This window comes from Chelonia mydas, chromosome 13 (assembly GCF_015237465.2).
Source record: "Chelonia mydas isolate rCheMyd1 chromosome 13, rCheMyd1.pri.v2, whole genome shotgun sequence".
NCBI lineage: Eukaryota > Metazoa > Chordata > Testudines > Cheloniidae > Chelonia > Chelonia mydas.
Window position 1 is genome coordinate 24,548,088 of NC_051253.2, and position 27,991 is coordinate 24,576,078.

The 27,991-nt window shown below is 46.8% G+C and overlaps 2 protein-coding genes across 4 annotated transcripts; one reads left to right on the top strand and one right to left on the bottom strand.

Moving 5' to 3' along the window:
- Positions 1-127: 127 nt before the first annotated feature.
- On the bottom strand, positions 128-27,853 carry LOC122462635. Of its 3 annotated transcripts, XR_006285314.1 has the most exons (3): positions 5,158-5,642; positions 2,142-3,202; positions 128-474 (listed from the first exon to the last, which is right to left on the bottom strand). XR_006285314.1 is itself a non-coding variant. In XM_043526664.1 (2 exons), exons 1-2 carry the CDS (start codon positions 25,667-25,669, stop codon positions 2,390-2,392), a joined length of 816 nt encoding a protein of 271 aa, XP_043382599.1. In that variant the 5' UTR covers positions 25,670-27,853; the 3' UTR covers positions 1,066-2,389. The 3 variants fall into 3 exon arrangements, 2 of the variants coding, with proteins under 2 accessions (XP_043382599.1, XP_043382598.1); XM_043526664.1 differs by lacking the exons at positions 128-474; positions 5,158-5,642 and adding an exon at positions 25,667-27,853 and having other exon boundaries at positions 1,066-3,202; XM_043526663.1 differs by lacking the exon at positions 128-474 and having other exon boundaries at positions 1,066-3,202.
- On the top strand, positions 13,596-17,560 carry LOC122462636. The gene is made up of 2 exons (XM_043526665.1): positions 13,596-13,679; positions 16,252-17,560. The coding sequence occupies exons 1-2, from the start codon at positions 13,659-13,661 to the stop codon at positions 17,044-17,046; spliced, it is 816 nt and encodes a 271-aa protein (XP_043382600.1). The 5' UTR covers positions 13,596-13,658; the 3' UTR covers positions 17,047-17,560.
- Positions 27,854-27,991: the final 138 nt, after the last annotated feature.

The window sequence follows — 27,991 nt, forward strand, 5'->3', positions numbered from 1 at the left end:
CACCACTAGATCTAGTTGCAAGATAGGCCCTTGGGCTGTAAGCTCTTTGGGCAAGCTTGGCTTTTACTTCCCTGCCCCATACAGCTCTGTGCGCATTGCTGGTGCTAAGCAAATAATAGATGCTGCAAAGTTTCCAGCTGACTCTCCCTTCTCCCCTGGGCTCTCTCAGGAGTGGAGACAACATAACTGTAAGGAATGATGGCTGCCATATGCCAATTCAGTCAGAGGTTTTGGATCTCAGGGATGGTGGGATTTTTACAAGAAACACACTTCTGTCTGAAAACACACTTTCCTTACTACTCCCAGTCACACTGCAGCTCACCAGGATGGTAAGAAATCAAAATGAAATCTCTGCTTGCTCAGTTTCTTTACTCTGTCAATACAACGGCACTTTGTCTGTAGTCACTTTTACACAGTCTGTCTCCTTTGTTGGAAAGGACATCAGCGAGCAGTTTCCCTGTTGTTCCTGTGAATCTGTCACAGAAAAAGGGGAGAAAAACTTTTTTTTTGGTAAAACCACAAAAATTATCAGGGAGGGTGGGGAGCAGGATGAGCCCCTGCAATTCCCTTTAAATGCTTATTTTACTATAGTTAGTTTCACTTTGAAAGTGTCATGTTAACAGGTAGAATCCTGCTATTGGCTGTTGTATTGAAAAATATCTTCTGAAATCCACCTCATCCAATGTTATGTTGAATCAATTAGTGCCCCTGGCCCTGCTGTGGGCATGAAGAGTTCTTATTTCCTGCTCTCCAGAGGGATTGCTACAGAAGGTAAATTTCAATTTAAACATATTTTATAATTTTCTAGCCCATCTGTTCATAAATAAATCCTTCAGTCTGTGACCCAATGCAGGGCAAACTAACTAACTGCCTCTACAGACAATCGGTCTTAAACAGCTGAGGGGCCTGAGTCTGTACTGATGTTAAAAGAACAGGAGTACTTGTGGCCCCTTAGAGACTAACCAATTTATTTGAGCTTATGCTCAAATAAATTGTTTAGTCTCTAAGGTGCCACAAGTACTCCTTTTCTTTTTGCGAATACAGACTAACACGGCTGTTACTCTGAAACCTGAAGTTAAAAGGAATCTTGTTATGAACTTCAGAGGGCTTTAGATCAACTTCTAGCAGAGGTGTCAACTGCCCAATTCATCTCAATGGGGTGTTAACTGTCAAATCTCCTAGCAGCTGAGGCGGCCTCATCAACAATTTTTTCACAGCTGTTTGCTTTGATGGCAATATCCAGGCTGCTACTGAACTTTTTTCCACTGGGGTTTCATTCATTTGAAAGGTTTTTGCAGTGTGAAATGGGGATGATATTGACATCCTCTGGGCTGGAGGTTGGGGCGGGGGGATTAAACATCTCAGGATTAACAGGGGTTCCCAAAATTTTCCCACAAAAATTGGAGAAGGTATTTTATTAGAGCTATGCACCACAATGACAAGCTTTCATACAATTCAAGGGAATTCATTTCAGTGATGCACCGATGACAAAATATTACTTTCCTCCAAATAAGTGAGCTGTTACTTTTCTTAAAATTACATACTGGTTTAAAAAAAAAACAAAAAAACAACACTCTGTACACACATACATTAGGATCCTTGGAGCTAGAGGGATGCCAAGTAACAAATCTTAAAGCATTTCTGAATGCTGTAGAGCAGTTTGACAGAGATTTATTAAACAAGAACAGTTTCCATAAGATGCCTAGGTACTGGAACTAGGGGTGCTGCCCCACCTCCGGCTTGAAGGGGATTCTATTATATACAGGGTTTACAGTGTAGTTCAGTGGCTCTCAGCACCAAGCCCGCTACACAAATTGTTCCAGCACCCCTGATAAGACATTTATCATAAAGCAGCAAACCAGCAGGAATAAGACAGTGACACAGTGAGCTGAACTGCAGTTGCTCTGCACACATTCGTTTGACTAATTTTGATGTCTTTAGGGCCTGTTCTTAGGATAATTTCTTGTGTGCTTATTGCCACACTATGATTCCATTTCTCTACACACATCAGTAACAATACTAGGAGATTTTTTTAAAACATCATTCTTACACCCCATTAAATGTGCAAAAACCCCTTCAGCTATCTAATCTATTTAAGGCACCCATATTGTGCTCATCACCATGCAGAGTGAAGGTCTCACCAACATGTGGTAAATATCTTTTCGCAGCACTGCTTGTCCCCTTCATGTTGTAATTGGGATAAAATTGTGGCCTGCCAAAGAGCAAACTCATGAGATCTGCACAACACTGAGTGCCTGATCCTGCAGTCATAACTCAGGCACAGCTCCCCTTGGAGCCATGGAGAGATTCCCAGCGGTGATAGGTTTCCCAGGATTTTCTTAACTCTTCTATAGGAAGGATCCAAACCCCGGGTACTGGGGGGGAGCTGTTACATCTGCCCTGTAGACACAACCAGGCTTCTGCTCTTCCGGGATCGCATGAAGTTGTTGATCTGGATTTTGATGTTACTATAGTCTTTGCCTGCCAGCTTTGGCTTCCATCTCTTTGCCGCTTTGAACACTGCATTTACCAGATTGGGCGACAGGGCAGCTTTCTGGTGCGTGCCGGACACATTGGCCTTTCCCCGCCACTGCTGGTAATAATCCCGAGGCATCATGTGTCTGAACACTGCCAGGGCATACTTGGCAATGTCACCCTTGGCCTCCTCAAACAGTCTCCTGTCCTCCTGAGGGGAGATGCGCAGGAGGGAGCTGTTGGGTATGCTGGCTGCTGCAGGAGGGTTATGGGGCGGGGACTGTCCCTCAGGGGTAGATGGAACCTCTCCTGATTCCACAGCCTCAGGGTGTCCAGCTGGCAAATTGGTTCCAGTTCTCCCACAATCCATTGCCCTCATTTCACCCATCTCTGCCAGCGGTATCTGGATCTCCTCTACCTTGGGAATCAGGAGAGTGCCTGGGGGGTGGCCAGCAACGGCTGGGAGTGGGGTTCGCTCAAGAGCGGCCAGCCTGGATTCCATCGTGGACACTCTCTTTGTCAAGTCCTCAAGATGCTCACCGAGACTCTGATTCTCTCTCCCCGCTTGCTGCAGCTCCTGGCACAGCGTCCAGACAGCTGCATCCCAGGAGGCCAGTGTGGGTTTCAAGATGACACCTGGAAGGGATGTTTGCTCCGGTGGGGATGGGTTACTCTGTGGATTCTTATTCTCAGTTCTCCGCTCAGCTGGGAGGCTTTGCACTTGCACCTGAAACACACAGAGTAAAGTGTTAGAATAGTGTGCAGTCTGTGTGAAGTACTGTAGACCAGTGGTTCGCAAACTTGTGTACTGATGACCCCTTTCACATAGCAAGCTGCTGAGTGTGACCCCCTCTTATAAATTAAAAACACTTTTTTATACATTTAACACCATTATAAATGCTCAAGGCAAAGTGGGAGTTGGGGTGGAGGCTGACAGCTCTCGAACCCCCACGTAATAACCTCATGACCCCCCTGAGGGGTCCCGATCCCCAGTTTGCGAACCCTTGCTGTAGACCTTCCACTCTGTGTTCACTGAGCACGGATTTCTAATACAGGTGGGGTGGGCAATAGGAACACACAGCACCTATTAATCCAGGCCTGAAAGCACTTACTCTCATGCTTCGCTGGACACACATGAGCAGTCCCATTGGAAGCACTATTCAGGATTAGGCCCCAGGTCATAGGGGGCAGCCTCCCCCTGCATTATTTGTTTGAACAGGGGCCATACGGATGAGGCAAGGTTGTCTTAGCTTATGATTTCAACACCAGCATCGCTGCCTACAGCTCGCTCCCTGGCATTCCAGATACACCAAGTACAAGCTAAGCTTGGCCTGGCCTCGCCAGCTATGGTTGTCAGCTATGGATGCAGCCGTACATGGTCCTTGTTTGCCCTTCCAGATAAGCTGCCTCCAGCCGTGGTCTGAGTTAAATAGTTTAAACATTTAGATGTAAATGATCTGGGTAAAAATAATACGTCTGCCCAGAACTCAGCCCGAATAACGAAACTAGAGGGGTCAGTTTTAGGAAGTAGGGTGCTAAAGTCAATGTCACATCAATATCATATACACCAAGTTCACTTGTTGATTCCAATAATAGGGTCAAATAATGCAAAGTTTTAAGTACATGAGAACCAGGGGAGAAACAAGCTGCTGGGCAAGCAGAGAGAAAAGCAAAAAGAAAACAGCAGAAGAGTAAACTCATTTTTAAATTTTGTTCAAATACTCCGTTATTCCCAGCATAAGATTAGTGTGCAACATGTGCTACAACACTGTCTGTTAAAAGTGCACAATGAAAATATTTATAGAACACACTAATCACCGAGTCACTGACTGAGCGTCTGCAATAACAAATGCAGTAATTTGTAGGGAAATGCAGTTCCTATTTGAATGTATTTTTAAAAAAACAAAACAAAACAGACCTTTCAAAGCCATTTTTTTAACCAAAAAAACCCCAAAACAAACAAACAAAACCCCTTGCTCTTACAACAGTTCAAACTCCTGCTTTCTAACCACAGATTTCTCTCCAGACAAAGAGGCACTGTAACTTCTAATCCCATCTCTGCATTATCAGGCAGAAGATCTTGGGGGGCGAGAGGGGCTCAAATGAACTGGCTGCTTCCCCAGGCCCATTCAGTTATGAAGAAAGCAATGCAGTAGAAGGTTTTGAAAAGGAAACATGTTAATGTGCAGCAAAGACCATATCAGATCATTATTACTGCAGTACTGACCAAAGGCCATAACCAATTTGGGCCCCATTGTGCTCGGGGCTGTACAATTCCATAATAAAGGACAGTCTTTGCCCCCAGAGCATTAAGAAACAGTTTTCTCAGTCCCTCGAGTGTTAAATTACACTGCAGATTCTGATTTAGTTTAGGATTCATCTGCAATTTGCTTTTAAAAAAGGACATGTCAGATTTGCCCTGCTTGATTTTAAAATGCCAGTGAAATCAGTTGCTATGACAACCCCAACCCCACACCATTAGGAAACAAAGTTAAACTGATTAAAAACAGAAGAGAAGATTTGTGCTTCACCTCAGCCATTCATGACAGGAAGGAGGCCAGTTCTCCCCCCTGCCCCCTTCCCTTCCTTTCCTTTCCCTTCCCCAAACCAAACTCACTGTGGGATATACAATCTTGCAGAAAGACAAACAGCAAAGGCCTTGGAATCAGGAAATGACTGTACCTTATTCTTAGGAGACATCCTACAGCCAGAGCAGAAGGGACAGCACTGGCAAGGAATGCAGCAACAGAACCAAAGTCTTCAGAGGCCATAGAGGAACTGACCAAGGTAGCTGAGCTTTATACAGGACCAGGCATTGTTTTTCTGGAAGAGCCCATTCTGATGCAATCAAGTCATCATTGGCTGGATTTGAATCCTGGGGCATGGCTCCCACACAGTTTTATTACTCTAATATTATCAGTATTTCCTACATGCACTTTTCTGTTACATGGACAATGCTGCAGCGAATGTTACCCAGTCATCTTAACCTGTCTTGCTAAATTACAGAGCATTTAAACAGATATTAAAAACTAGTTCAGTGTTAACTGTTTATGCTGTTTCCTTTTTGCCTTTCAGTTTGCCCAGTGAAAACCCAGTTGACAGTTCCTTCCCTGGGTCTCATGCACTAGCAAAATGCTGCAATGTTTGAGTTGTAAACGCTGCAGGAGAATGACTATTTAAATCATCTGGGAACCCCCTACCCCGAAAAAAAAACAAAACCAAAAACATTATAGGCTTATCTTTAGTTAGACTCTTCCTGTACGTGTGATTTTTTTTAAAGAAAGCCTACATCAATTTTTGGTTCAGAAATCCTTGACATAAATAGAAATATTTTCAGTGAACATAATTGAATGAATGAGGTTAACTATCTTGTTATTTTTAAAACATCAGAGGTACCCGCTATTATTGTTAGAATCAAGAAGTTAATTTCACATCAATATCATACAAACCTAGTTGATCTTAAAAATACCAGTCTACTTCTACTGTTCCAGCTGAGGAAAATACAAACATCTTTGTTTACCCAGATTGTTTATATTAGGGCCTTAAAAATATTCATATTTTACTCAGTCCCTATCAATAACAGGTCAGGGCTGGTTTTATTTCATATCTGAGGTTTAACAGTGACTGAAATGTCCCTATGAGAATATTTTCATCCAAAACCAACTGGCAAGATCTCCATGGCCCTTTTGTGCTGCAGACATCCCTCAGCTGCCCTCAGTGACTGGAGACCAGAGTGGGCTTACCCAGGAACCCCAGCTGGGCCGCTGGACATGACAGGGCAGTGCGATCAGTGGTGGTCCTGAGATGCAAACACACTAGCAAAAAGCTGTCGGGAATGGGCCAAGAGTTTTGCAGCGAGGCTGTCAGTGGTCAGCTTTCTAGGAGCTGTAGCGGGGTCGAGGAGTTAACCCTTTGCCCTCTCCTCTACTTATATTTGATCTCTCCAGCCTCACAGGGCCTCATTACAAACGCTATGGCCTGTGGGAGGGCTGTTGGGCAGGAACTTTTCCACTGAGGAGGACAGAGTCTCTCCTGATTCCACAGCCTCAGGGACAGGTGGCCAGATGACGAGTTGGTCTCAGTCTCCCCACACTCCATTGGCCCTGTGACATCCCCACTGCCACGGCCCCTGTGTGTGCAATGTCCTTCCCATCTCTGTGCTCCAAGGCCTAGAAACAAAATAAACACTTCCCTCCATGATGCTGACCAGAAATCACAATTCCACAGATAATTCCTAAACCCTAAGGTTTAAGCCTCCCCTGCCCCCCACCCCCTCCCGCCCCACCATCACCCACCCACACCCCTGGATTTCAACCTCTTCAAGCCTGGCTTTTAGTCTTCAGTCCTGCAGGAGGGCTTCTAGTGCAGATTTGGGGCCTGTGAAGAATCTCACTGACAGGGCTCCATACCACTAGATCTAAGATGGGCCCTTGGGCTGTAAGCTCTTCGGGCAGGCGTAGCTTTTACTTCCCTGCCTCATACAGCTCTTTGCACATTGCTGGTGCTAACCAAATAATAGACACCGATAAGTGTCCAGCCGACTTCCCCCTCTCCCCTAGGCTCTCTCAGAAGGGGGGACAAAATGGCTCTAAGGAATAAAGGCTGCCATAGGTGGATATAAGTGAGAGGATTCAGATATGTTGGGGTTTTCCACACTAAAAACACTTGTGTCTGAAAACCCACTTTCCTTACTACTCCCAGGCACAACTAAGGTCTCCAGGATGGCAAGAGAACACAATGAAATATCCGCTTGCTCAGTTGTTTACTGTGTTCATTGGCAGACACTTTGTCCTTCATCACTTTCACTATTTCCCCTGAACAGTAAGTTACTTCTTTATTGTGGACAGCAGCAATCTGTTTCCCTGTTGTTCTGTGGGTGCTTCACAATAACAGGGAGAAAAACATCTTTCAGAGATAAAATGTGATTGTATTTCCTGGTCTCCCCAGTGTTCTCTACAGAAGGTAGAGGGTTCAAAAAAGAATTACTGGTAGATAAGTTCATGGAGGATAGGCCATTGATGGGCAGGGATGGTATCCCTAGCCTCTCTTTGCCAGAAGCTGGGAATGGTTGACAGGATATGGATCATTTAATGATGACCTGTTCTGATCATTCCCTGTGGGGCACCTGGCACTGGCCACTGTCGGGAGACAGGACACTGGGCTAGATGGAGCTTTGGTCTGACCCAATATGGCCACTCTTATGTTCAGCTGAAACACATTTTATATTAATTTTCTAGCCCATCTGGCTGTAAACAAATCCTTCAGTCTGTGACCCAATGCAGGGCAATGGAAAAACCTTACTGACCTTGCAGACAAACAACCAAACAACTGGAGAGGCCTGAGTCCACTGATATCAAGAGTCATCATTATGGACTTCAAAGGGCTTTGGATCAGTTTCTAGCAGAGGTGTGAAAACTGGCCCATTCATCTCAATGGGGTATTCACTGTGAAACCTCCTTCTGGCAGCTGAGGTGGCCCCATTGATACCTCTTGCACTGCTCTTTGTGTTGGAGGCAATATCCAGGCACTGGGGTTTGCAAGTTTCATTCATTTGAAAGGTTCTTGCATGGGAATAAAGCTCGACATTAAATGTTAATGGTGGACTGTTCTATCCCACATAGCCATATTTCCCTCTGTCTGTGACTTCCCCATCCCCACTGCTCTGGTCTCTGGGAAAGCCTTGTCATTATTCTTCTTTGCTAATATCCATACCAGGGATGGAACAGCTGGTTTTGTGCTGGGTGCTCTGTTAGGGACTAAAAAAAAAAATCTTGATGCCCCTCCTGTTCCGGCCCCAGGATGCCTCCTGGAATAGCAAAGTACTGTCATTTCCTGATTCCAAGGCCTTTGCTGTAATTGTTTCTCTGTAGGATTTTTCAGTGTTCAGCTGCACCCACACCTGACACCCTGTGTTAGAAACTCGAGTGTTGGCTGGTGCAGGTCAAGTGGAGGTTGTACACTTGCACCCGGAGCACCAGGGCATGAGCTTCAGGCAGTGATGCTGGGGTTGAAATCACACGCTAAGATAGCACTGGCTTCTCTATGGGGACCCTGTTCCAACCAAGTAATGCAATGGGAGGCTGCCCTTTGTCAACTCAGGGCACAATCCTGCAAGTACTAACAACAGGACAAGTCACATGCATCAAGTGAAACATGGATGTAAGCACTTCCAGGATACAGGGCTGGATGAACAGGTGTTGTGTATTCCCATTTTAGAAACCTACACACACAATGCACAGTGATAGGCCTGTTGTGTTTCATGCAGGCTGCACACTAACCTGCTTCTTCTTTTTTTTTTTTTAATTCATGTTTCAGGTGCAAGGGCAAAGCCTCTCAGCTGAACCTAGAGCCAACTGAAAGAATCTGCAGAGTAACTCACCAATGCTGGGGGAAACCCTTACCAACAGGTGTCACCTTAAACCCTCACTGCTTTCTAGGGATGCTGCCATCTGGATGCCATGCCAGGCACTGCAACAAGAGAGGAGAACCGAGGCTAGAGGAGCATGCTGAGGAGTTGACAAAGAAAATGTTCATCATGGAATCCAGACTGGCAGGCCTCGAGCAAGCCCCAACCCCAGATGAGGCTGTACACACCACAGGTGTGGTCCTGATTCCCAAAGTGGCAGAGGTCAATGACACAAGGCCAGTGGACTGTGAGGGGACTGAGACTTGTCAGCTATACACCCTGGGGATGTGAAATAAGGAGAGGCTCCATCTGCCTCCAACAAACAATCCCTGCCCCGTAACCCTGCTACAGCAGCCAGCATACCTGATAGCTCCCTCCTGCACATCTCCTGGAGGAGGACAGGAGACTGTTTGAGGAGGCCAAAGGGGACATTGCCAAGTATGCCCTGGCAGTGTTCAGAGGCACAATGCTGCAGGATTATTACCAGCGGTGGCGGGGAAAGGCCAATGTGTCCAGCACTTACCAGAAAGCTGCCCTGTCACCCAATCTGGTGAATGCAGCGTTCAAAGCAGCAAAGAAGCAGAAGCCAGAGCTGGCAGGCAAAGACTATAGTAACCTCAAAATCCAGATCAACAAGCTCATGCGATCCCGGAAGAGCAGAAGCCTGGTTCTGTCTACAGGGCAGTCGTAACAGCACAGCTCCCCCCTGTGCCAGGGTTCTGGATGCCACAGCAGCATAAAGAAAATCCTGAGAAACCAGTCAGCTCTGGCAATCTCCCCATGGCTCCAAGGGGAGCTGTGCCTGAGTTATGCTGGCAGGATCAGGCACTCAGTGGGTTTGCTCTCTGGGAGGCCACAGTTTTATCCAAGTTAAACCACAATTGTAGCAGTGCTGCCAAAAGATATTTACCAAATGTTGATAAGGCCCTCACTCTGCATGGTCATGAGCACAGTATAGGTGCCTTAAACAGATTAGACAGTTCAAGGGGTTTTGCATGTTAATACTGGATTTATTTTTGGTGGAGGTAAATATTATAAGTAGGAATTATGGTTAGAAAATCTCCTGGTATTCTTATTGGTGTGCTTTAGAGAAATGTAATCGTACTCTGGCAATTAGCAGTAGGGGCACAAAAAGGGATTCCAACAAGAAAAGGCTATAAAGACATCAACATGAGTCAAATGAATACGCGCAGAGCAGGTTCGGCTGCTCAGATCACAGCGTCATTCTCTCATACCTGCTGGTGTGATAGGTCTTATTGAGACTGTTCTGTTTTAGTCAAGGTCTGTCAAACTATCCTCCAGCATTGATAAATATTTTCAAGTTGGTTACTAACCCCCAGCTTCTCTCTAGCTCCAAGGATCCCACTGCACCTGTTATACATTAAGCCTGAGGTTTCTAGCCTGGGGGGCAGGGAGGAAGGTACCAGTGTGTAAGTGTGTACTTTTAAGCAAAGTAATGGCTCACTTGTTCGAATCAATATTTTGTTATCGTTGTGTAACACTGATGGACCCGGTTGGCAGCATCAAACCAGGGACCTCTGGAGTTTAGTGCAGGAGCCTCCACAGCTTGAGCTAAAAGCCAACTGCTTGTTAGTTAAAGCTGTAGAGCAGACTCATAATCTCTCTCTCTTTCGTCCCCCCCCCGTGCCACTAGATGGGACAGAACACCACACCCAGAAGATGTGTGGGTTACAGTTGCACCACTGAAAATTAATTCCCTTGCATTGAATAAAAGCTTGTCATTGTAAATGTGGTGTATGTAGTTACAATAAAATACCATCTCAAATTATTGTGCAGTTTATTTCCATGGATTTGACCTAACATTTTGGGAACCACTGTTATACCTCAGACATTTACCACCATGCCCACTCAATCTTACCACCAAAGCATGTCAATATCATCCCCATCTTCATACTGCAAAAAGCTTTCAAAGGTTTCAAGGAATGAAAATTGCAAACCCCAGTGGAAAAGCTCATTAGCAGCCTGGATATTGTCACCAAGGCAAAACAGCAGTGAAATGAGGCCACCTCAGCTGCTAGGAGATTTGACAGTTAACACCCCATTGAGATGAATTGGGCAGTTGACACCTCTGCTAGAAGTTGATCCAAAGCCCTTTGAAGTCCGTAAAATGACTCCTCTGGACTTCAGTGGCTATAGACTCAGGCCCCTCAGCTGTTTCAAGCTGACTGACTGTAGAGGCAGTTAGTTAGTTTGCCCTGCATTGGGTCACAGACTGAAGGATTTATTTATGAACAGATGGGCTAGAAAATTATTATGAAATGTGTTTAAATTGAAGTTTACCTTCTGTAGCAATCCCAGGGGAGAACAAAAAATAAGAACTCTTCATACCCACAGCAGGGCCAGGAACACTAATTGATTCAACATAACATTGGATGAGGTGGATTTCAGAAGATATTTTTCAATACAACAGCCAACAGCAGGATTCTACCTGTTAACATGACACTTTCAAAGTGAAACTAACCAGAGTAAAATAAACATTTAAAAAGGACTTTCAGGGACTAATCATGCTCCCCACCTCCACCCCACACCCCGATTATTTTTATGGTTTTGCAAAAGCATGTTTTACTCCACTTTTGCTGCGAACAATCCACAGGAACAACTGATGTCCTGTCCAGCAAAGGAGAAAAGACTGACATATAAAGGTAAAAGTGACTACAGACAAAGTGCCATTGTATTGACAGAATAAAGAAACTGAGCAAGCAGAGATTTCATTTTGATTTCTTACCATCCTGGTGAGCTGCGGTGTGACTGGGAGTAGTAAGGAAAGTGTGTTTTCAGACAGAAGTGTGTATCTTGTGAAAATCTCACCATCTCTGAGAACCAACACCTCTGACTGAATTGACATATGGCAGCCATTATTCCTTAGAGCCATTTTGTCCCCCCTTCTGAGAGAGCCCAAGGGAGAGGGGCAAGTCAGCTAGAAACTTTGCAGTGTCTATTATTTGCTTAGCACCAGCAATGCGCACAGAGCTGTATGAGGCAGGGAAGTAAAAGCCAAGCCTGACCAAAGAGCTTACAGCCCAAGGGCCCATCTTCGATCTAGTGGCATGGAGCCCTGTCAGTGAGATTCTTCACAGGCTCCGGCCCCAGCACTAGAGCTCCTCATGCTGGACTGAAGCCTAAAAGCCAGGCATAGGTGGACTGGGAAATCCAGAGGTGGGTGGCTTTGCAGGTTGACAGGATAGGGACTGTTCGTGCCATTCTCACTGCTGGTCACCATCATGGGAGAAATGTGGGTTTTTTTAAATGACTGGCCAAGGAGGGGCAGTGGGTGAAGGCGATGAACAGTGACTGGCATTCTCAAGTTACATGAGAGGTCAGAGAGGTCACTTCTGGGCAGTGGGAAGGTTCCCTCCAAGGAAGCAGTGTCTGCAGCCTAGAAACCCTTCAGTGCCTTTGAGATCTTGGGGCAGCCCTGCAGAGAGCCAAGCTCTCAATGGCTTTCCGAAGTCTCCATCCTGCTCCACCAGTACAGCTGCCCATTGCTGGACCCCACATCATTTCCCTCCCCGTGGAGCAGGCTGGCAGGCCTGGAGAGGACTCACTGCTGCTCCTAGCAGCGTTATCTCCGAAGTAGATTTGTATCGAGATGCCCAATGTCTTGGGGAGGGGAGTGGAGAAAGCCATGGAAACTTCCTGCTCCCAGCCTGTCCCCATCTGGGCTGGGAAGCCCCAACCTGCTGTGAGGATTCCCAGGGATACCGGGCAGGGGAAGGGCATGTAAAGAAGGTGCCAAGTCCCTTACCCACATCTGTGACTCCTACATCTGTGACTCACAACCCAACTCTGGCTCCCCTGCCGTCCCATAAAGTGAGGCGAGCACCAGGCCCTTCATCCCCCAACTTCCAATTCACAGACTCAGCAACACTGCCTGGTTCAAGCCAGGCCCTCATATCAGGACCTGCCAATCACTGTCAGATTGAAATACCATTCCCACTTAGCAAACCCCACTCCCAGGTTCGAGCTGGTTTTCTCGCTCCCATGAGTCACCAATGGGTCGTTCACTCCCAAAAGAAAATAATGGTCTCTGGGGATCCTGAAATGCAAAATTCCAGGCTCAGAAAAAAAACAACACAGCACCACCACCATGTATCACGTAGTTCAAGGGAGGCCTGGCAAACTAATATCCTCCTGACCAAAACTCCTGCTCCAAGGACATCATAATGCTCGGACAACAGAATTCCACTGCTTATCAAGGCTGAATACACACTGGGAATGACTGGTTTAGGAGTATCAGAAACAGGGGCTCTCAAAGCCTGTAGTTAATGGGACGGTCACTTGTGTACGGATGGCAACACACAGAGGACACGGCCTCGCTGGAGGTTTGGGATTTTTTTTTTTTAAACACATGGCGGCATGTTGAGCAAATGAGTTGAGGGAGTCACGAAGTGTCTTAGGCCAAAAACATCAAACTTGGCCCCTTGCATTAAAAGGTGCTCAGCACACAGGCATATGTCCTAGGTGCTGTACAATCCCATAAGAAAACCAGACCTGTCTGTGTAAATAGCAGTTTTACTGAGTAAGAACCTCAGAATTGGGATGGAAGAGTATGTTGGTTAGTTTGTGGGAGAAACACCCCAGGGATTCAAATCCAGCCAATGACAACTTGATTGCATCAGAAAGGGCACCTTGAGAGAACAATGCCTGGTCCTTTATAAAGCACAGCTACCTTGGTCAGTTCCTCTACAGCCTGGGAAGACTCAAGTCCTGTTACTGAGATTTGCTGCTGTTGCTGTCCCTCCTGGTCTGGCTCAGGATGCCTCATTGGCCTTACAAGGTACAGTCATTTCTTGATTCCAAGGCATTTGCTGTAATTGTGTCTCTGCAGGATTGTTTACTACACCACCAATTTGATTTGGGGAATAGAACAAGGGAACCTGGCCTCCTTCAGGGCATGGATGTCTGTGGTGAAGCTCAAAGGCCCCTTGCATCCATTTCCAATTAGTTTTGTTTTAAGTTTTTTAATGTTGCAGGATTTGAAGTTGCAAACTCTGTTGGCCTTTGGCTTTTTTAACACTTGTTTGTAATTAACCCTTAAATGTAACCAAACAGAATATCAGATGGAGGTCACTGGGAAGGGGTTAGGATCCTGAGACGTCAGATCATTCCATTCTTATAAGTCATTCCATTCTTAACACATTTCCTTTCCCTTAGAACATTCTCGGGAAAATTCCCCATAGTCTTATTTTGCTGATGCTGCGTTTCAGCCCAAAGGGAAAATGTGGGGGATTTCTCTCCCCCCTGCCCAACCAAGTTAGTTGAAACCTTTGGAGTTCTCCAAGTAGGTCAAATCTGATGTGTCCTTTTGAAAGGGAAATGCAAAGTATGCTCAAGTACCTTATAAGTCATTCTGTTTTTAACATGTTTTCATTTCCTGTCTGACACTGCAGACGCTTACAGTGAATAACCACTGAATTCAGACGATGCAATTAGTGTACTACAGAGAATATTTTTCTTCATATGCTTTTCTTTAAAAAAAATACACAAATTTGAGGTAAAAGCTACTCAGTTAATCTTTACTTATGTTGTCCATAGGACATTTAAACAAAAAACTTAAAGTAGTTTCCTTTGAATTGTTTATGCTGGTTTTGTATTTCTCTCTCAGTTTGCACCAAGAAAACACACCAGGGAGTTAAATCACAACAGATTTTTTTTGGGGGGGGGGGGGGAGGAAACATAGGTGTGAGAAAGGAACAATACTATATATAAAACCCACAAAAATTAGATAAAAACATCTTTAGAAATAGAAATGTTTTCATGAATGTAATTGAATGAATGCCGTTTATCATCGTGGGTTTCAAAAAATCTAAACATTCCCCTAATTTGCCTCTGTTATGGTTCGAATCAAGTGAACTTGATCTAGGGTTACCATATTTCTGGTTCCCAAAGACAGGACACTGCCAGGAGTGGAGGTACCTGGGGGGTGCTGGAGGGACGGGTGTGGGTGTGTATTGGGAGGGGGTACCAGGGGCCTCACTCTCAAGGTGGGGACAGTGTTGCTCCCAGTCATAGTGGTAGGGAAGCTGGTGCAGACCCATGACACAGCAGTTGTCATCAGTCACGCCTCCCTGTGGGCCTTTCCCCCTCCCCAGGGCTGGGAGCCGGGACCTAGGTGGGTGGGATCTGGCAGGTGCGTCTGCAGGGAAAGGCCTAATCAGGCACGGAGACAGCTCCGCAAAAAATCTGCTCTGCAAAAATCCTGGATATTGCCTCTGATTTGAAAAATCCACCTGCACAGAGGGTGGAGGATCAAAAAAAGGGTCATGTCTGGGAAAACCCAACCTATGGTAACCCTAACTTGAGCTATATGATATTGCTATGAAACTGACTAGAAAAACACTGACAGGGCCCCTCTGCTTTCACTGTCCAGGTTGGGGAAAATGCAAACATACTAATTTACCGAACTGTTTAAATTAGGGTCTTAAAGCTATTCATAGTTAATTCGGTCCCTACTGGTAACAGAGCAGAGCTGGGTTTTAAAATATCTGATCTTTAATCCAGCAGTGACTGACATGTCCCTGTGAGGAAATTTTGTTCCAACACAAACTCACACCAGCAAGCAAGGGACCCCATTAGCCCTTTTGTACCACAGGCATCCCTCAGCAGCCCTCCATGACAGGACATCAGGGTAGCTAGAGTGTGCATACACAGAGACCCCTGCACCCTTTGTCCATGCCCTGACAGGGGGCTCTCTGCTGGCCCTGTGGCAGGCATCCATACACTGGGAATGGGCCAAGATCTTCACAGAGAGGCTATATGGTTGACATTCTAAGAGCTATAATGGGGCTGAGGAGCTGTCCCCTACCCATTACTTATATTTGATCATCCCACGCTTACCAGGTTGCTCTATGCTACAAACGCTACCTGTGGCTGAAACCAGGCCAGGATGCAGCTTAGCTGCAAGGTTAGACAAGAACAGCATCCATTCCAGCAGCACCCATAGCTGACGCTCTGTGTTAGAAACTGGGGCTCTGGCTAGTGCAGGCCACGCTGAGGTTGTACTTGTGTATCCAGCGCACCAGGGGGTGAGCTGTAGGCAGCGATGCTGGCATTGAATCACAAGCTAAACAAAATTGGCTCCTCCATACCGGTGCAAACCAAGTAACGCAACGGGAACCTGCCCCTTATCAACTTGGGACCCGATCCTGCAAGTGCTTACAGCTTGCAGGATCACGTGTATCATGCAAAGCATGGGTGTAAGTGACTGCAGGCTAGGGGCCTGGGTCAGTCAGTGTTGTGTCCCATTACCCATTCCTATGAAGGATTCACAACACTGAGCGCAGGGTGGTGTGGCTTATAGTGCTTCCCGCAGATGGCTCACTAATTGACACTTTTTACATGTGTTTCAGTTGCAGAGAATCATAGCTGAGAGTGTAGCTAATAAGAAGGATTTACCCGCCGCAGGAGAAACACAGCCTACAGGCATCCTATTCAGACCATCCCTGCCATCTGGAAACACAGCCCTCTGGTTTCTGACCCGGGAGCTGCAGCAAGTGATGAGAGAGAATCAGAGTCTACGGCAGCATGTTGAGGACTTGACAAAGAAAGTGTCCGCGATGGAGTCTAGATTGGCCCGTCTAGAGCAAGCCCCAGCCCCAGCTGTGACTGGACTCCCCACAGGCACTGTCCTGATTCCCAAGGTGGGGGAGATCCAGATACCCCTGGCAGAGATGGGTGAAATGAGGACAATGGATTGTGGGAGAACTGGAACCAATTTGCCAGCTGGACACCCTGAGGCTGTGGAATCAGGAGAGGTTCCATCTACCCCTGAGGGACAGTCCCCGCCACATAACCCTCCTGCAGCAGCCAGCATACCCGACAGCTCCCTCCTGCGCATCTCCCCTCAGGAGGACAGGAGACTGTTTGAGGAGGCCAAGGGCAACATTGCCAAGTATGCCCTGGCAGTGTTCAGACACACGATGCCTCGGGATTATTACCAGCAGTGGCGGGGAAAGGCCAACGTGTCTGGCACTTACCAGAAAGCTGCCCTGTCACCCAATCTGGTGAATGCAGCGTTCAAAGCGACAAAGAGATGGAAGCCAAAGCTGGCAGGCAAAGACTATAGTAACATCAAAATCCAGATCAACAACCTCATGCGATCCCGGAAGAGCAGAAGCCTGGTTCTGTCTACAGGGCAGAGGTAACTGCACAGCTCCCCCCAGTATCCGGGCTTTGGATCCTGCAATTGAGAAACCAGTCAGCACTTTGAATCTCCCCAGGGCTCCCATGGGAGCTGCACCTAAGTTAGGCCTAGTGGAACAGCACAATATGGATCCCAGGGGTTTGCTCTTTGGGAGCCATTGTTGTTTTATCTTCCTTAAACCAAGGATGGGATCAATGAAGCAGTGCTGCCAAAGGACACTTACCAAATGTTGGTAAGACTTTCACTATCCATGATGATGAACACAGTATAATTGTCTTAAGTAGATTCGCTAGTCTGAAGTGTCTTTGCAAGTCAATGTGAGGTAGGTAAGAATTATTATCCCAAGCATTGGTAACCTCTTTCAGATTGCCAGGAGTTAGAAACCTCAGGTTTAATTAATGTACAGCATTGGGATCCTTGGAGCTAGAAGGATGGTTTCCAACTTGTGGAACGTGCCCCCCTCCATTTAATTTTTAGCAAATTGGTGGTCACTTGTTAAGAGCAAAGCAATGTTTTGATGTCAGTGAAATGTTGTATTCCCTTGACTTGTAATTCTAAAAATGCTGTGTACAGTTGTAATAAAATCGATCATTTAATACAGGCTGTTCACTTTCTGGAGTAGGTTCATTTGACTGGACACAACCTAAAATGTTGAGAGAACTTGTTAAGCCTCATATTGTCCACCTTAACTCCCTTTCCAAGGGATGGTAACATTATTCCCATTTTATACCAATGGACAAGATGAATTCTCTTACCCTTTTGCAAAATGGAGATCATTCACTCTGGGCAAAATTCACCCCTCTGCCTAGGGCTAGTACAAGCCCCAGGCACCATATATGCCCTCAAAATAGAATCTCACATATTCTGCTGGTCCTCTGCCCAGGGTGAATTTTCACTCGCCAAAGTTTGTTCCATGTATGCACATGAACCCCCAGCAGGCTTGCTACAGCCCCAAGTACTGATCCAGGGGCTTGTTAGCGGCAGGGAGTTGGCTCAGTACCTCAAGAGGAACATAACCTAGATGGGAGGGGGAATGGGAAATGCAGAGGTGCTGGAGTGAAGGGGAGCATTTATGAAGGTATGAAATAGCCCCCTTTGTTCCTGCTTCCTTAGGGTGGAAGGACCAGATCCTCAGGGGTACTTAAGCAAATTCAAACGTACACACTGATTTAGGAGTTAGGTGCTTAGTGCTTTAGTACCTTTGAGGATCTGGGCCTAAGTTCTTCCCCTTCCCAGTCACACTACCTTCGCTGGCATGTCCCCTGTACCAACCCTTTCACCAGCTCTGATTTTCATAGCTGTGTCCACCCTAGGCCTTTCCCGCCACTCACATTTCCCACTACTGCTCGTGGCTGTGCAGTGCCATCAGCAGCGCTAGCATTTGCATAGGCTGGGCACTGCTGGCTTTTTAACCAGCACATCACCAAGCTCTGCTCAAAGGAGGGTCTAGACGACGTGGTGTTAGCACTTGATCTCTGCTCGGGCTCCCAAACAGGTCACCTGAGGAGCTGCCGCAGAGGGGAGCTTGAGAGGGAAAGCTGAGCATTGTTTCTGGACCATTGGTACAAAACACACAAGAGGAGCAGCATTGAGATATTGCCCTTGCTCGGAGAGCAGATTTTGCAGCCTACTTAGCTGTATCTTTGGCAATAATTGGCTTTGTTACACTACTCATTTCCTAGCTCAGTAGCAGAGTGACGGAGGCTGTTCCAGCTCTTGGGGCCAGCACGCAGGCTTTGGCCATGGCCACACTTTGGCCTTTTCTATTCAGTAGCCATTTCTCCACCAGCAGGAGCCAGCAATCCATGTTTCTTAATCAGCATTGGCCTCTCTATGAAGATAAAGGCATGCAAGGGTTGCACCAATTGAGCTCATCAGGGTTTACCCTGATCAGTACAAACCATACTTGCCCTTGTCTAGATGCTGTAGGACTGGGGCAAGTAGCCCTATTGCTGACAACCGATGGCTGGTCAGGGCCATTCCTGAGCACAGAGAAGGCCTTTGCTCACCATGCTCCCTGCATCTGGGCTGTGTCCATGCTAGGTAAGTGTGGGCTTCTTAGGATGGGAAACTGAAGTCACAGCATTGCCAGCTCTCATTTTATTGCGAGTTTTGCAATATTTTATGTTCTACTTGAATCCCCAATTCCTGGAATCAGGTGATCATGTGAGTCTCTGCTTCCATTTATTAAAAACAAACAAACAAAAAAACAAAACAAAAAACACGTTTCTAGTCCTTTGGGGTGCAGAGTAGAGTTTGAAAATGTGACCTAAATGCACCCTAAAGGCAAAGAACAAAATCTTGCATTTTACCGTTGTAACATAACTAATTAGTTTTTAAAACTCATGTCATTTTGGGTACTGGACTCATGATTTTTCAACATTTGAGGTTGGTGGTACTGGAATTTTTGCTCTCAACATTTTCAGGTTGGTTCCTCTGTTGCCTCCTGGCATCCAACCACAGCAGAAGTCTCTACTACGATCAACAGTGACAAAGTTAACAGTGCTGACATTTGAATGTGTTACAATTCAACCTCAGTGTTCTAGAGAGGAATGGATTGATTTGCACCTTTCAGCGGTATTGTCGGAGTGGGTCTTTTTGAAGCTCAGTAGCAGCTGTCTCAGGTCACAACTTCGCATTCACAAAGAAGAGGGCTGGAAATTTAATTTTGGTTTTAAATGAAAATCCATTTAAAAAAAAGAAACAGCAGCCATGAGAGAGACTAAACCCTCATCAGCCATGGAACTGCCACCTCTGGCCGGGTTCATTAAATAGCAGCAGAAGCTGGAGATTTTTGATTTTTGCATAATTACATTCATGGCATTAGTCAAATTTTCTATTCAGTCAAAAACAGGACAAGAGAAATTGATTAGTTTAACAGTGGGGTGGGGAGAGGGAAAAAAAAAAAAAAGCCAGAGGCTGAAAAGGGCTCAACGTATTATCGAAGCATGCACACTGGAAGATAATTCCTATAGTCTCTTAGCACAGCCAGTTGTAATTTCTAACCAGGACCAACTGCTAAAGAACACAGCAAACTCAGAGACGGTTAAAACAAATATACTGGGCAAGAAGAAAGCCAGCCTGTGAATCCTCACTTGCAAAATAAGAGCAGCAAGGGAAAACCAGACTCCCACCGAGGGAGACTTTAATTCAGTTGTACATATACACAAGCCGCAAGGTTTTAGAGCAAGTTATATGCAGTCCTCATACAGCAGGAAGGGCTGGCTTTTCAAAACGCGGCCTCCAGCTGACTGCATTGAGCCACTGGCAGAGGCAATGTGTTTGCATGGTCACACAGGGATAGTTACAACCCTGAAGTTCATCGCGCACATCTTCTCAAGCAGCAGCACCAGTTGAAACGGTGCCAACCCGTATTGTAGACAAGCAAAGCAGGTATCTGCCCAAGTGCCGTTGACCATTGAATGAAAGCAGGCTGGAGCAAACAGGCCTTGCTTATCTACACTAGGGGTTACTGATGGCTAGAATCAGGCCCAGAGAAGGTCTAAACTCCCAAAGTCCTGCTCCATCATGCACTGAGCTCACTGTAAATCCTGGAGTTGTAGAGGCTCCTCTTTGGCTATTCCAGCACCTTGGCCAGGCATCTGGCATGGTTGTCCCCAGGACATGATAAGCCTGGGCAATTGTCTTTCTCCAATAAGGAAGACAGCCATTTCCCCAACATCCTCTACCATCACACCCCTAGTCACAATGGCCACTGTCTCCCATTGTTCCCATGAATCCGAATCCAGACTGCCTTCAGAGAAGATGGCAACCCACTGCACCCTCTGACTTGGACATATAACTCAGGGGGCAGAAGCTTGTTGAGGACCGGAGGACTCTGAAGGAAAAGAGAGGGCGGCAGGGGAATGTGCAGGGAGACTGAGGAGACAGGAGACTGAGGGAAAGAGAGACTGGGGTGTAGAAAATATAGGGGAGTAATTGGGGGCAGGACACACTGTGGGGAGGAGAGAGGGAGTTTGGGGACAGGACACTCCACTGGGGGCTGGGATGGGTGGTGATAAGGGAGTGGATTGGAGGAAGATTTAATGGTACATTGCTCAGCCCCAGAGTTGGGGGGGAAAGGAGGGTGTCCTTTTTCAAAGCTTCAGGGTTAGCCGGGGGGAGGGTTAAATTGGGATTTTCACCCTGAAATTCTCTCACACAAACAGGGGGAGGGGGAGAACAGCTCCTCCCCCTGAAAAGCTCAGAAATCAGCATGGAGAATAAGGGGATTCATTGCCTTTTAAAAGCTGGTGCTCCTTTAAGTCTAGCTTTCCAGGCTGCCACGTTCAGATTTCAGGAGGCTGGCTGGAGACACCGGCAAAGGGGCCTTGTTGACAGAGGGAGCTGAGTACCCTCTCTCTGGAAATCAGGCCCCTTTATAGTTGGACACCCAGAGGTCACTAGCCACTTGCTAGATCTCGGCCATCACGTTTAAATTCCTGGGAACGATCACAGGTATCAACACTGGGAGCATTTCACAGAACAGGCTGGTTTCTTTGATGTCACCTTAGTCCCTCCCTGTCCACCCTTCAGTTCCCTCCCCTTGCCCACAGAAATCCACAACCAGCTGACATAACATGAGTCAGTCAAGCTACACTACTTCCAAGAGAATACGGGCTTGACATGCTCAAAAAGCAAGCCAACCAGGCCAGCTCCTTCCAGCGTAGGTGAGGGCAAACTCAGGACAGTAGCGCCTAGTCTTGCAGCTGTCACTCCTGCAGTTCCGGCTCAGAAGGCCGGTGTTTGGGGGCCCATTCCTTCACCCACTTAATACCCTGGTCCTTCTCGCATGACCAGAGAGCAACAATACGCGAAGTCCAAAGGTGCAAACAATTCGATGTTTATTGGGGTGAACTTCCAGCAAGCATGATTCCAGTTTCCTTCCTTAGCGTCCCCCTTCCCAGCTCTGACACCACAGAGCCGTACACCTGTGTCCCTGTTCCCATTCCTGCCCTTAGCCAAACATGATTCCAATTTCCCCACCCCCATTCCCTGTTCCCATTTCCCCCACCCACACACTTCCTGATTGACTGCAGACTATATAGTAAAACTTGAGTTCTTGTTAGCTATACCTTAACCAATCATTTTCCTGAAATTTAACGAACCAATCCTAACATATTGTAACATGATTATTTAACCAATTATATCCCACCACCTTAATTAGTTTACGCCCAGCAAAATTAATTATACAGCAGACAGAAACAATCACAGAACCAGACAGAGATTTTTTAGAAACAATAGGGAAATGGGGACTACAGTGATAGAACAAACACAGAAATGAGGATTTCACATCCCAGCTATTGATTAGTGAGTTCTTGCCAGACAGGATGCTATGAAACTTAGTTTCCTTTTACATCTTCTAGGCACTTCCCTTTCTCTGGAGGCGACAGGCATTATCAGGACAGGATTGTATTCCTAACAGCCCAATAGCGCCTTATTTCAATGTGTCTAATTTGGAATGTGAGGATGTGACCATTCGCTTCCCCGCTTATGGCTGCCTCTGTTGCTTAGCCAGAGGCCTTAGCCTAAGAACAGGGCCTCAAACTGTCACAGTAAGAGAAGGACCTTACACTAGCAGACAGTGATTTTGATTCTTTCTTTTATACCTCTATAACTAGCCAAGTGATAAGAACACAACTAAATTCTTAGAGTATAGGCCTTTACAGACAGGCTTGAATATCTATATCCTAACAGCTGGTACAGTTTGGCAGGAAAGAAAACTGCTTGAGGACTTTGTGTGTATTTCATCGTTTACTTTTCTCTGTTTGAATTGTTTCTATGGAGGAGCTTGGCTCTGTGTTTGAGGGAACAGGATTGGTTTTATTTCGCATTGTAGACCAAAGGATCAGCAATGGGTTTGCGTGTGGGGTTGGTTAATGGGGTTTTCTGGAATAAACAGGCACTTATATCTTGCCAGCATTAGGAATTTGCCCTGATTTCAGCCATTGGTGAGCTGTATGGGTATAAACCCTAGTGGAGGCCATGGCTTTGTCTACACACAGGGCGATTTGACCTAATTATCGCCATTGCTGGACAGCCACTGGTGTGAACCCCAGGCAGGCAAATCTGACATACACCACAGTTTGACCAACCAAGATCAGGGCCCCATTGTGCTAGGCACTGTACGTACCCTTCAAAAGAGATTTAGCTCCTACCCTGAGGACTTTACAATCTAAAATACACAAAACAGCCACAGGGAGGGGGAAAAGGAAATCTTCTTATCCCCATGTTACAGATACAGAAACTGAGGCACGGAGGGTTTAAGAGACTTGTCCAGGATGTCTGTGGCAAAGCTAGAACTTCAACTGAGTTGCTATATCAGTGCCAGGACAAGTTATTCCTTCTTGGGATGGAGGTAAATTAGGATTTGTCTACACAGACAGTTGGAAAAATTAATCTGGATTATTTTTAAAGTGCAAATTCAAAGTAGATTAGTTAAACTGCATTAAATCCCCCCTTGGGTGCTCTTAATGAATTAAAGTGGCCTTAATTCAGTTTAGTTTCGCTTCCAAAGTGACACAATGGTCACTAGACATGTACCCTGGTCTCTTATTTTGGGCTGACATTTTCAGCCACAGGTGACTTTGGTAGCAGTGCCAGTGTCCCAAGCCTGGGATTATCAGTAAAATGACCAAAATGGTGCCATTCACAAGACACAAGTGGTTCTGGATGCACTCTGAGGTATCTGGGATTGCAAATATTTGGGGTGGGAAATAGCCCTATCTCAAGCCATGTTTCCTTTTCAAAGAAAATTTGCAGCACAAGGAGCAACCATAAAAATCTGGCAAAACAGAGGGGAACTTTTCCGTTACATTTCACACAAACAGTTTTCCTGTTCGATTGCCATGTCCAAGCCTCCTGTAGCCCTGGCAGTCTGGGAAATGCTTGTATTTCAGTCAACAGAGGTTCCAAAGTAACAGCCGTGTTAGTCACTATTCGCAAAAAGAAAAGGAGTACTTGTGGCACCTTAGAGACTAACCAATTTATTTGAGCATAAGCTTTTGTGAGCTACAGCTCACTTCATCGGATGCATACTGTGGAAAGTGTAGAAGATTTTTTTATATACACAAAGCATGAAAAAATACCAGCAGGAGAGTGGGGTGGGAGGAGGTAATAGCTTATCTAAAGTGATCACTCTCCTTACAACGTGTATGATAATCAAGTTGGGCCATTTCCAGCACAAATCAACCTGGATTTGTGCTGGAAATGGCCCAACTTGATTATCATACACATTGTAAGGAGAGTGATCACTTTAGATAAGCTATTACCAGCAGGAGAGTGGGGTGGGAGGAGGTATTTCTTCATGCTTTCTGTGTATATAAAAAGATCTTCTACACTTTCCACAGTATGCATCCGATGAAGTGAGCTGTAGCTCACGAAAGCTTATGCTCAAATAAATTGGTTAGTCTCTAAGGTGCCACAAGTACTCCTTTTCTTTTTTAGTCAACAGAAGGTGTTTTTTGAGTGAAAAATTCAGTGGGTGAAATTCAGCCTGTGGAAGAGACAGAGGTACCACTGAGGATGTCGGTGTTTGATATCTGTTCTGTTGGGCAATTCTGCCACACCCTCATGGAGCTGTAATAATGCAAAACGACCACAATCACAGACAACACACTTTCCATGCAACACAAGATTTCAAGCCACATGGCAACCGGCTCTCAATAGAATTGCTACAAGGTGCAGAGCAGCCATGGGAGCCCCTGGATCATATACCAAAGTGCTGCTAACAGCTCACAGCATCCTTCCCTCACCCCCATGCATGGGGGTGAATCCTCCCAGGCACACACTCCACGCCTCTCTGGTCACCTACAAATTCCTCATATCTTGCAGCTGGGGCCCTAAACAAACACATTGCAGGGGCCCCCAAACCTGCATAGAGCAATCACGGTAAGTGGCCCAGTTTTCTCCCAACCCCCTCTATTCCCTAACATTGTTTAGTGACCTGGATCTCTGCAGCCATAACCACCTACAAGGAAGAAGCTAGGCTTGTATCGATCCGACTCCATAGGCATGAGCGTGGAGCCAGAGCCCGGTGTGTATTAAACACAAGAGACATCTCCACTTTCCAATTAAAAGCTAATTGTCTTTTCGTCATTAACCCGCCTGTGCTTGCTCATTTCCCCCAGAATTTGTCTGGCACTAGATCTTCTTTAATAAGCAATAAACACTTGGCAGCACACCCGGCTACGCAGGGATTGATGGTATTAGAAATGGCATTTAATACTTTTCAGGCTCAGAATCCTTTAAATGTAGGGCCAACTCCAAAAACACGTGAGCCCAGAGTCTGCACTGATTTACACTCCAGTCAATGGCCGCAGCCGCTGGGGAGGGCCCTTGGTTTGTATCATTCTGGGAAAGGAAAAGCAATTCATCATTTTGCTTTGCAGGTGACCAGCTAGGGGATCCCCTGGCACCAGACAGAGGAGTTTGGAGAACACACTGTCCGTCCGCCTTTCCCCGACCCCGCTCTGTGTGTTCCCATGAGCAGTTTGGTAAAGCCTCTGTTTTACCTTTCTGATACAACCTGTCGTACGCAAATAGCCTTCACAACCAAAGTGAGAGACCATCCAGTCCCCAAACAGGGAGGGAATGGCGCATTACCCCAATATGTGACTCACCATCCCAGAGCAACTCCGTGTGGCATTGCAGCTGCTCTACCTCAGTTTCCCCACAGCAATCTTCAGCCTACTCCCACCATAGAGGTGTCTTGCCCTTCAGCCAAGCACCTTCAAAGCCTTTAACCACTTCCGGGTAACAGATCCTGTTAGTCCAAGTCCAAAAACATCAACAGGAGAGAGTCCTCTTCCTTGCTAGGCTCAGCCTTCACCCCCTTCCTGGCAGGCGGGCTGCCAGCAGGAACAGCCTGCGCAGTCTAACGGCCAGCTCCCGCACACCAATCAACCCAACCAGCCGGGGCAAGTCTACTTTTCTGCCAAGGGCAACTAGTAGGCCTCAGCCAGTTAGCAGCTCAAGCCCAGCTATTTGCTTCAGACTGGAGTAGCCTATCCGCACTCCTCCCCCAGCCAGCCTGGATTGCTGGGCGTTCCTCCTCTTCAGCCAGCTCCCCCACAGCTGTTAATCCTTAGGATAATTGTCCCCTCTGGCCACCCTCTCTCCTCAGGGTGGAGCAGAGGACACATCCCCTGGCTCTTTTCCTCAGCTGGTCCATCCATCCTCTTCTAGCAGCTTTCCCTAGGTATTTCCGCTGCTGCTGCGTCTGTCCCACACCCTGCAAGGGTGTAGCAAGGCCAGGTTAATTGGCTCCAGGCCCCCTGGCTCTCAAAGGGGCAGGCCACCTGTGACAGTTTTCACCCTTCTTTTACTTGCTAGACAGAGCCAAAGCACCTTTTAAACCAGCCACACGCTCCAGAGGTTGGACTAAATTAAAAGCCAAGGGTGCGATCTAGTCCGTTGGGAGTTTTGCTGTTGACTTACACAGAGCCAGGATATCACTCAAAAAGATCTTGTCCTCCGGCTCAAAAATCTTCTCCATTTTTCTTCCTCCTCTGCTGGTTTTCCCCACAACACAGTAGAGGCTGCCTGCCCTCCCTGCACCCATAGGTCAGAACCTCAGGCCAGGGACCCAGGTTAAATGATAATGCTGCTGCAACAGGGACAAACCTCCTGCAGTAGCGATTTTTGGTCCCTCTTTGGGGAGTGGGATTCGGAGGAGAAAGCTCAGCCCTACCGAGCCCCCCAGGCTTGTGTTTCAGCCAGACAGCTGCATGTGCGACACACACAGGTTTGGTCTCTCCACTGCCCTTTAGACTCCGCAGCGGAAGATGGACTTCCTCTTGGCTGCTGCCTACCTACTTAGGCCCCTAAGCTCACTCAGCACATACATTTCCACTGTAAAAGTTTCCTAGACACCTATGTTTCCAACTCTGGGCATGCACACTGAGCAGTCCACAACCTGGGGGCAACAGGCAAAACGCCTACCGCGCCAGCAGGGCCTGATCCGGCAGGTGTGCTCAGAGGCTGGCCAGCACCACACAAAAAGGCCCGAGGGGGAAGACGCCGACTCCCTCATAACTTGTAGCCCAGTCTTTAGAGAGAGCCAGGCTCAGATCCCCGCTTTGCCTGACGAGAAGGCATTTGAACAGGGCGCTCCTGCCAGGCTATGGCAGAGTTTCTCAATCTCTCTTGGTGAAGCTGCCTTTCACTTTCAGCTGAATAACGAAATATTAATTGGGCCAAAGGAGACAGCCTGAGACTCACTCTCTAGCCCAATGGTTAGAACACTCCACTGAGAGGTGGCAGATCTCCGATCAAATCCCTTCAACTCATCAGGCAGAGGGAGGATCCAAGCCAGGGTTTCCACAGCCTGGGCAAATAACCTAAGCACTGGCCTAAAGGTTTTGAGGGAGGCCTGTTCCCACCAGCAGCCATTTTGTGTGGCATCAAACACCCGCCTAACTCATTCTCACTAGAACCAGCGTAGCTGGCTAAGCCACCTGCCTCCAGGCAGCCGGATCCCAGCTGGGGATCGTACACAGATAGATAATTCCCTGCTGTGGGGACTTAGACCCCAAACTCAGAGTGGGGTGAATCCCCCTCTCGCCAGCAGCTCCGCAAGTAGGATGCTGCCTTTTGTAGATTGCTTTGCCAGAAACCTCTCGCTCTCTCCCCATTCATTGCATAGGGAGCCTGGGCCCCTAACTTAGGATCCCATTGTTGTTCCAGTGATTTTCTGGGGGCCTCAAAATTAGGGATTGCAACACCCAAGTCCTGTTGTGGACATGGGCCGCCTAGACTAGGCAATAACCAACGCGTTTACACCCATGCCGGTTGCTTTCACTGTGCTCCTAGTGTTGTTTAAACCTTTAAATACACAGTTAGCTAGCCACAGCTGAATGTAAAAAGGAAGACAGAATTATTCAGGAGAAGCTAGCCCCTTTTTAAGGTGTACAACTGAATCTACACTAGGTGCAGAGTGGTGATTA

Excerpts from the sequence above, each read along its gene's own strand:
- LOC122462636 (XM_043526665.1), top strand. The coding sequence starts at position 13,659 with ATGCCTCATTGGCCTTACAAG. Across the intron at positions 13,680-16,251 it reads TGCCTCATTGGCCTTACAAG|TTGCAGAGAATCATAGCTGA; the intron begins GTACAGTCATTT and ends CATGTGTTTCAG.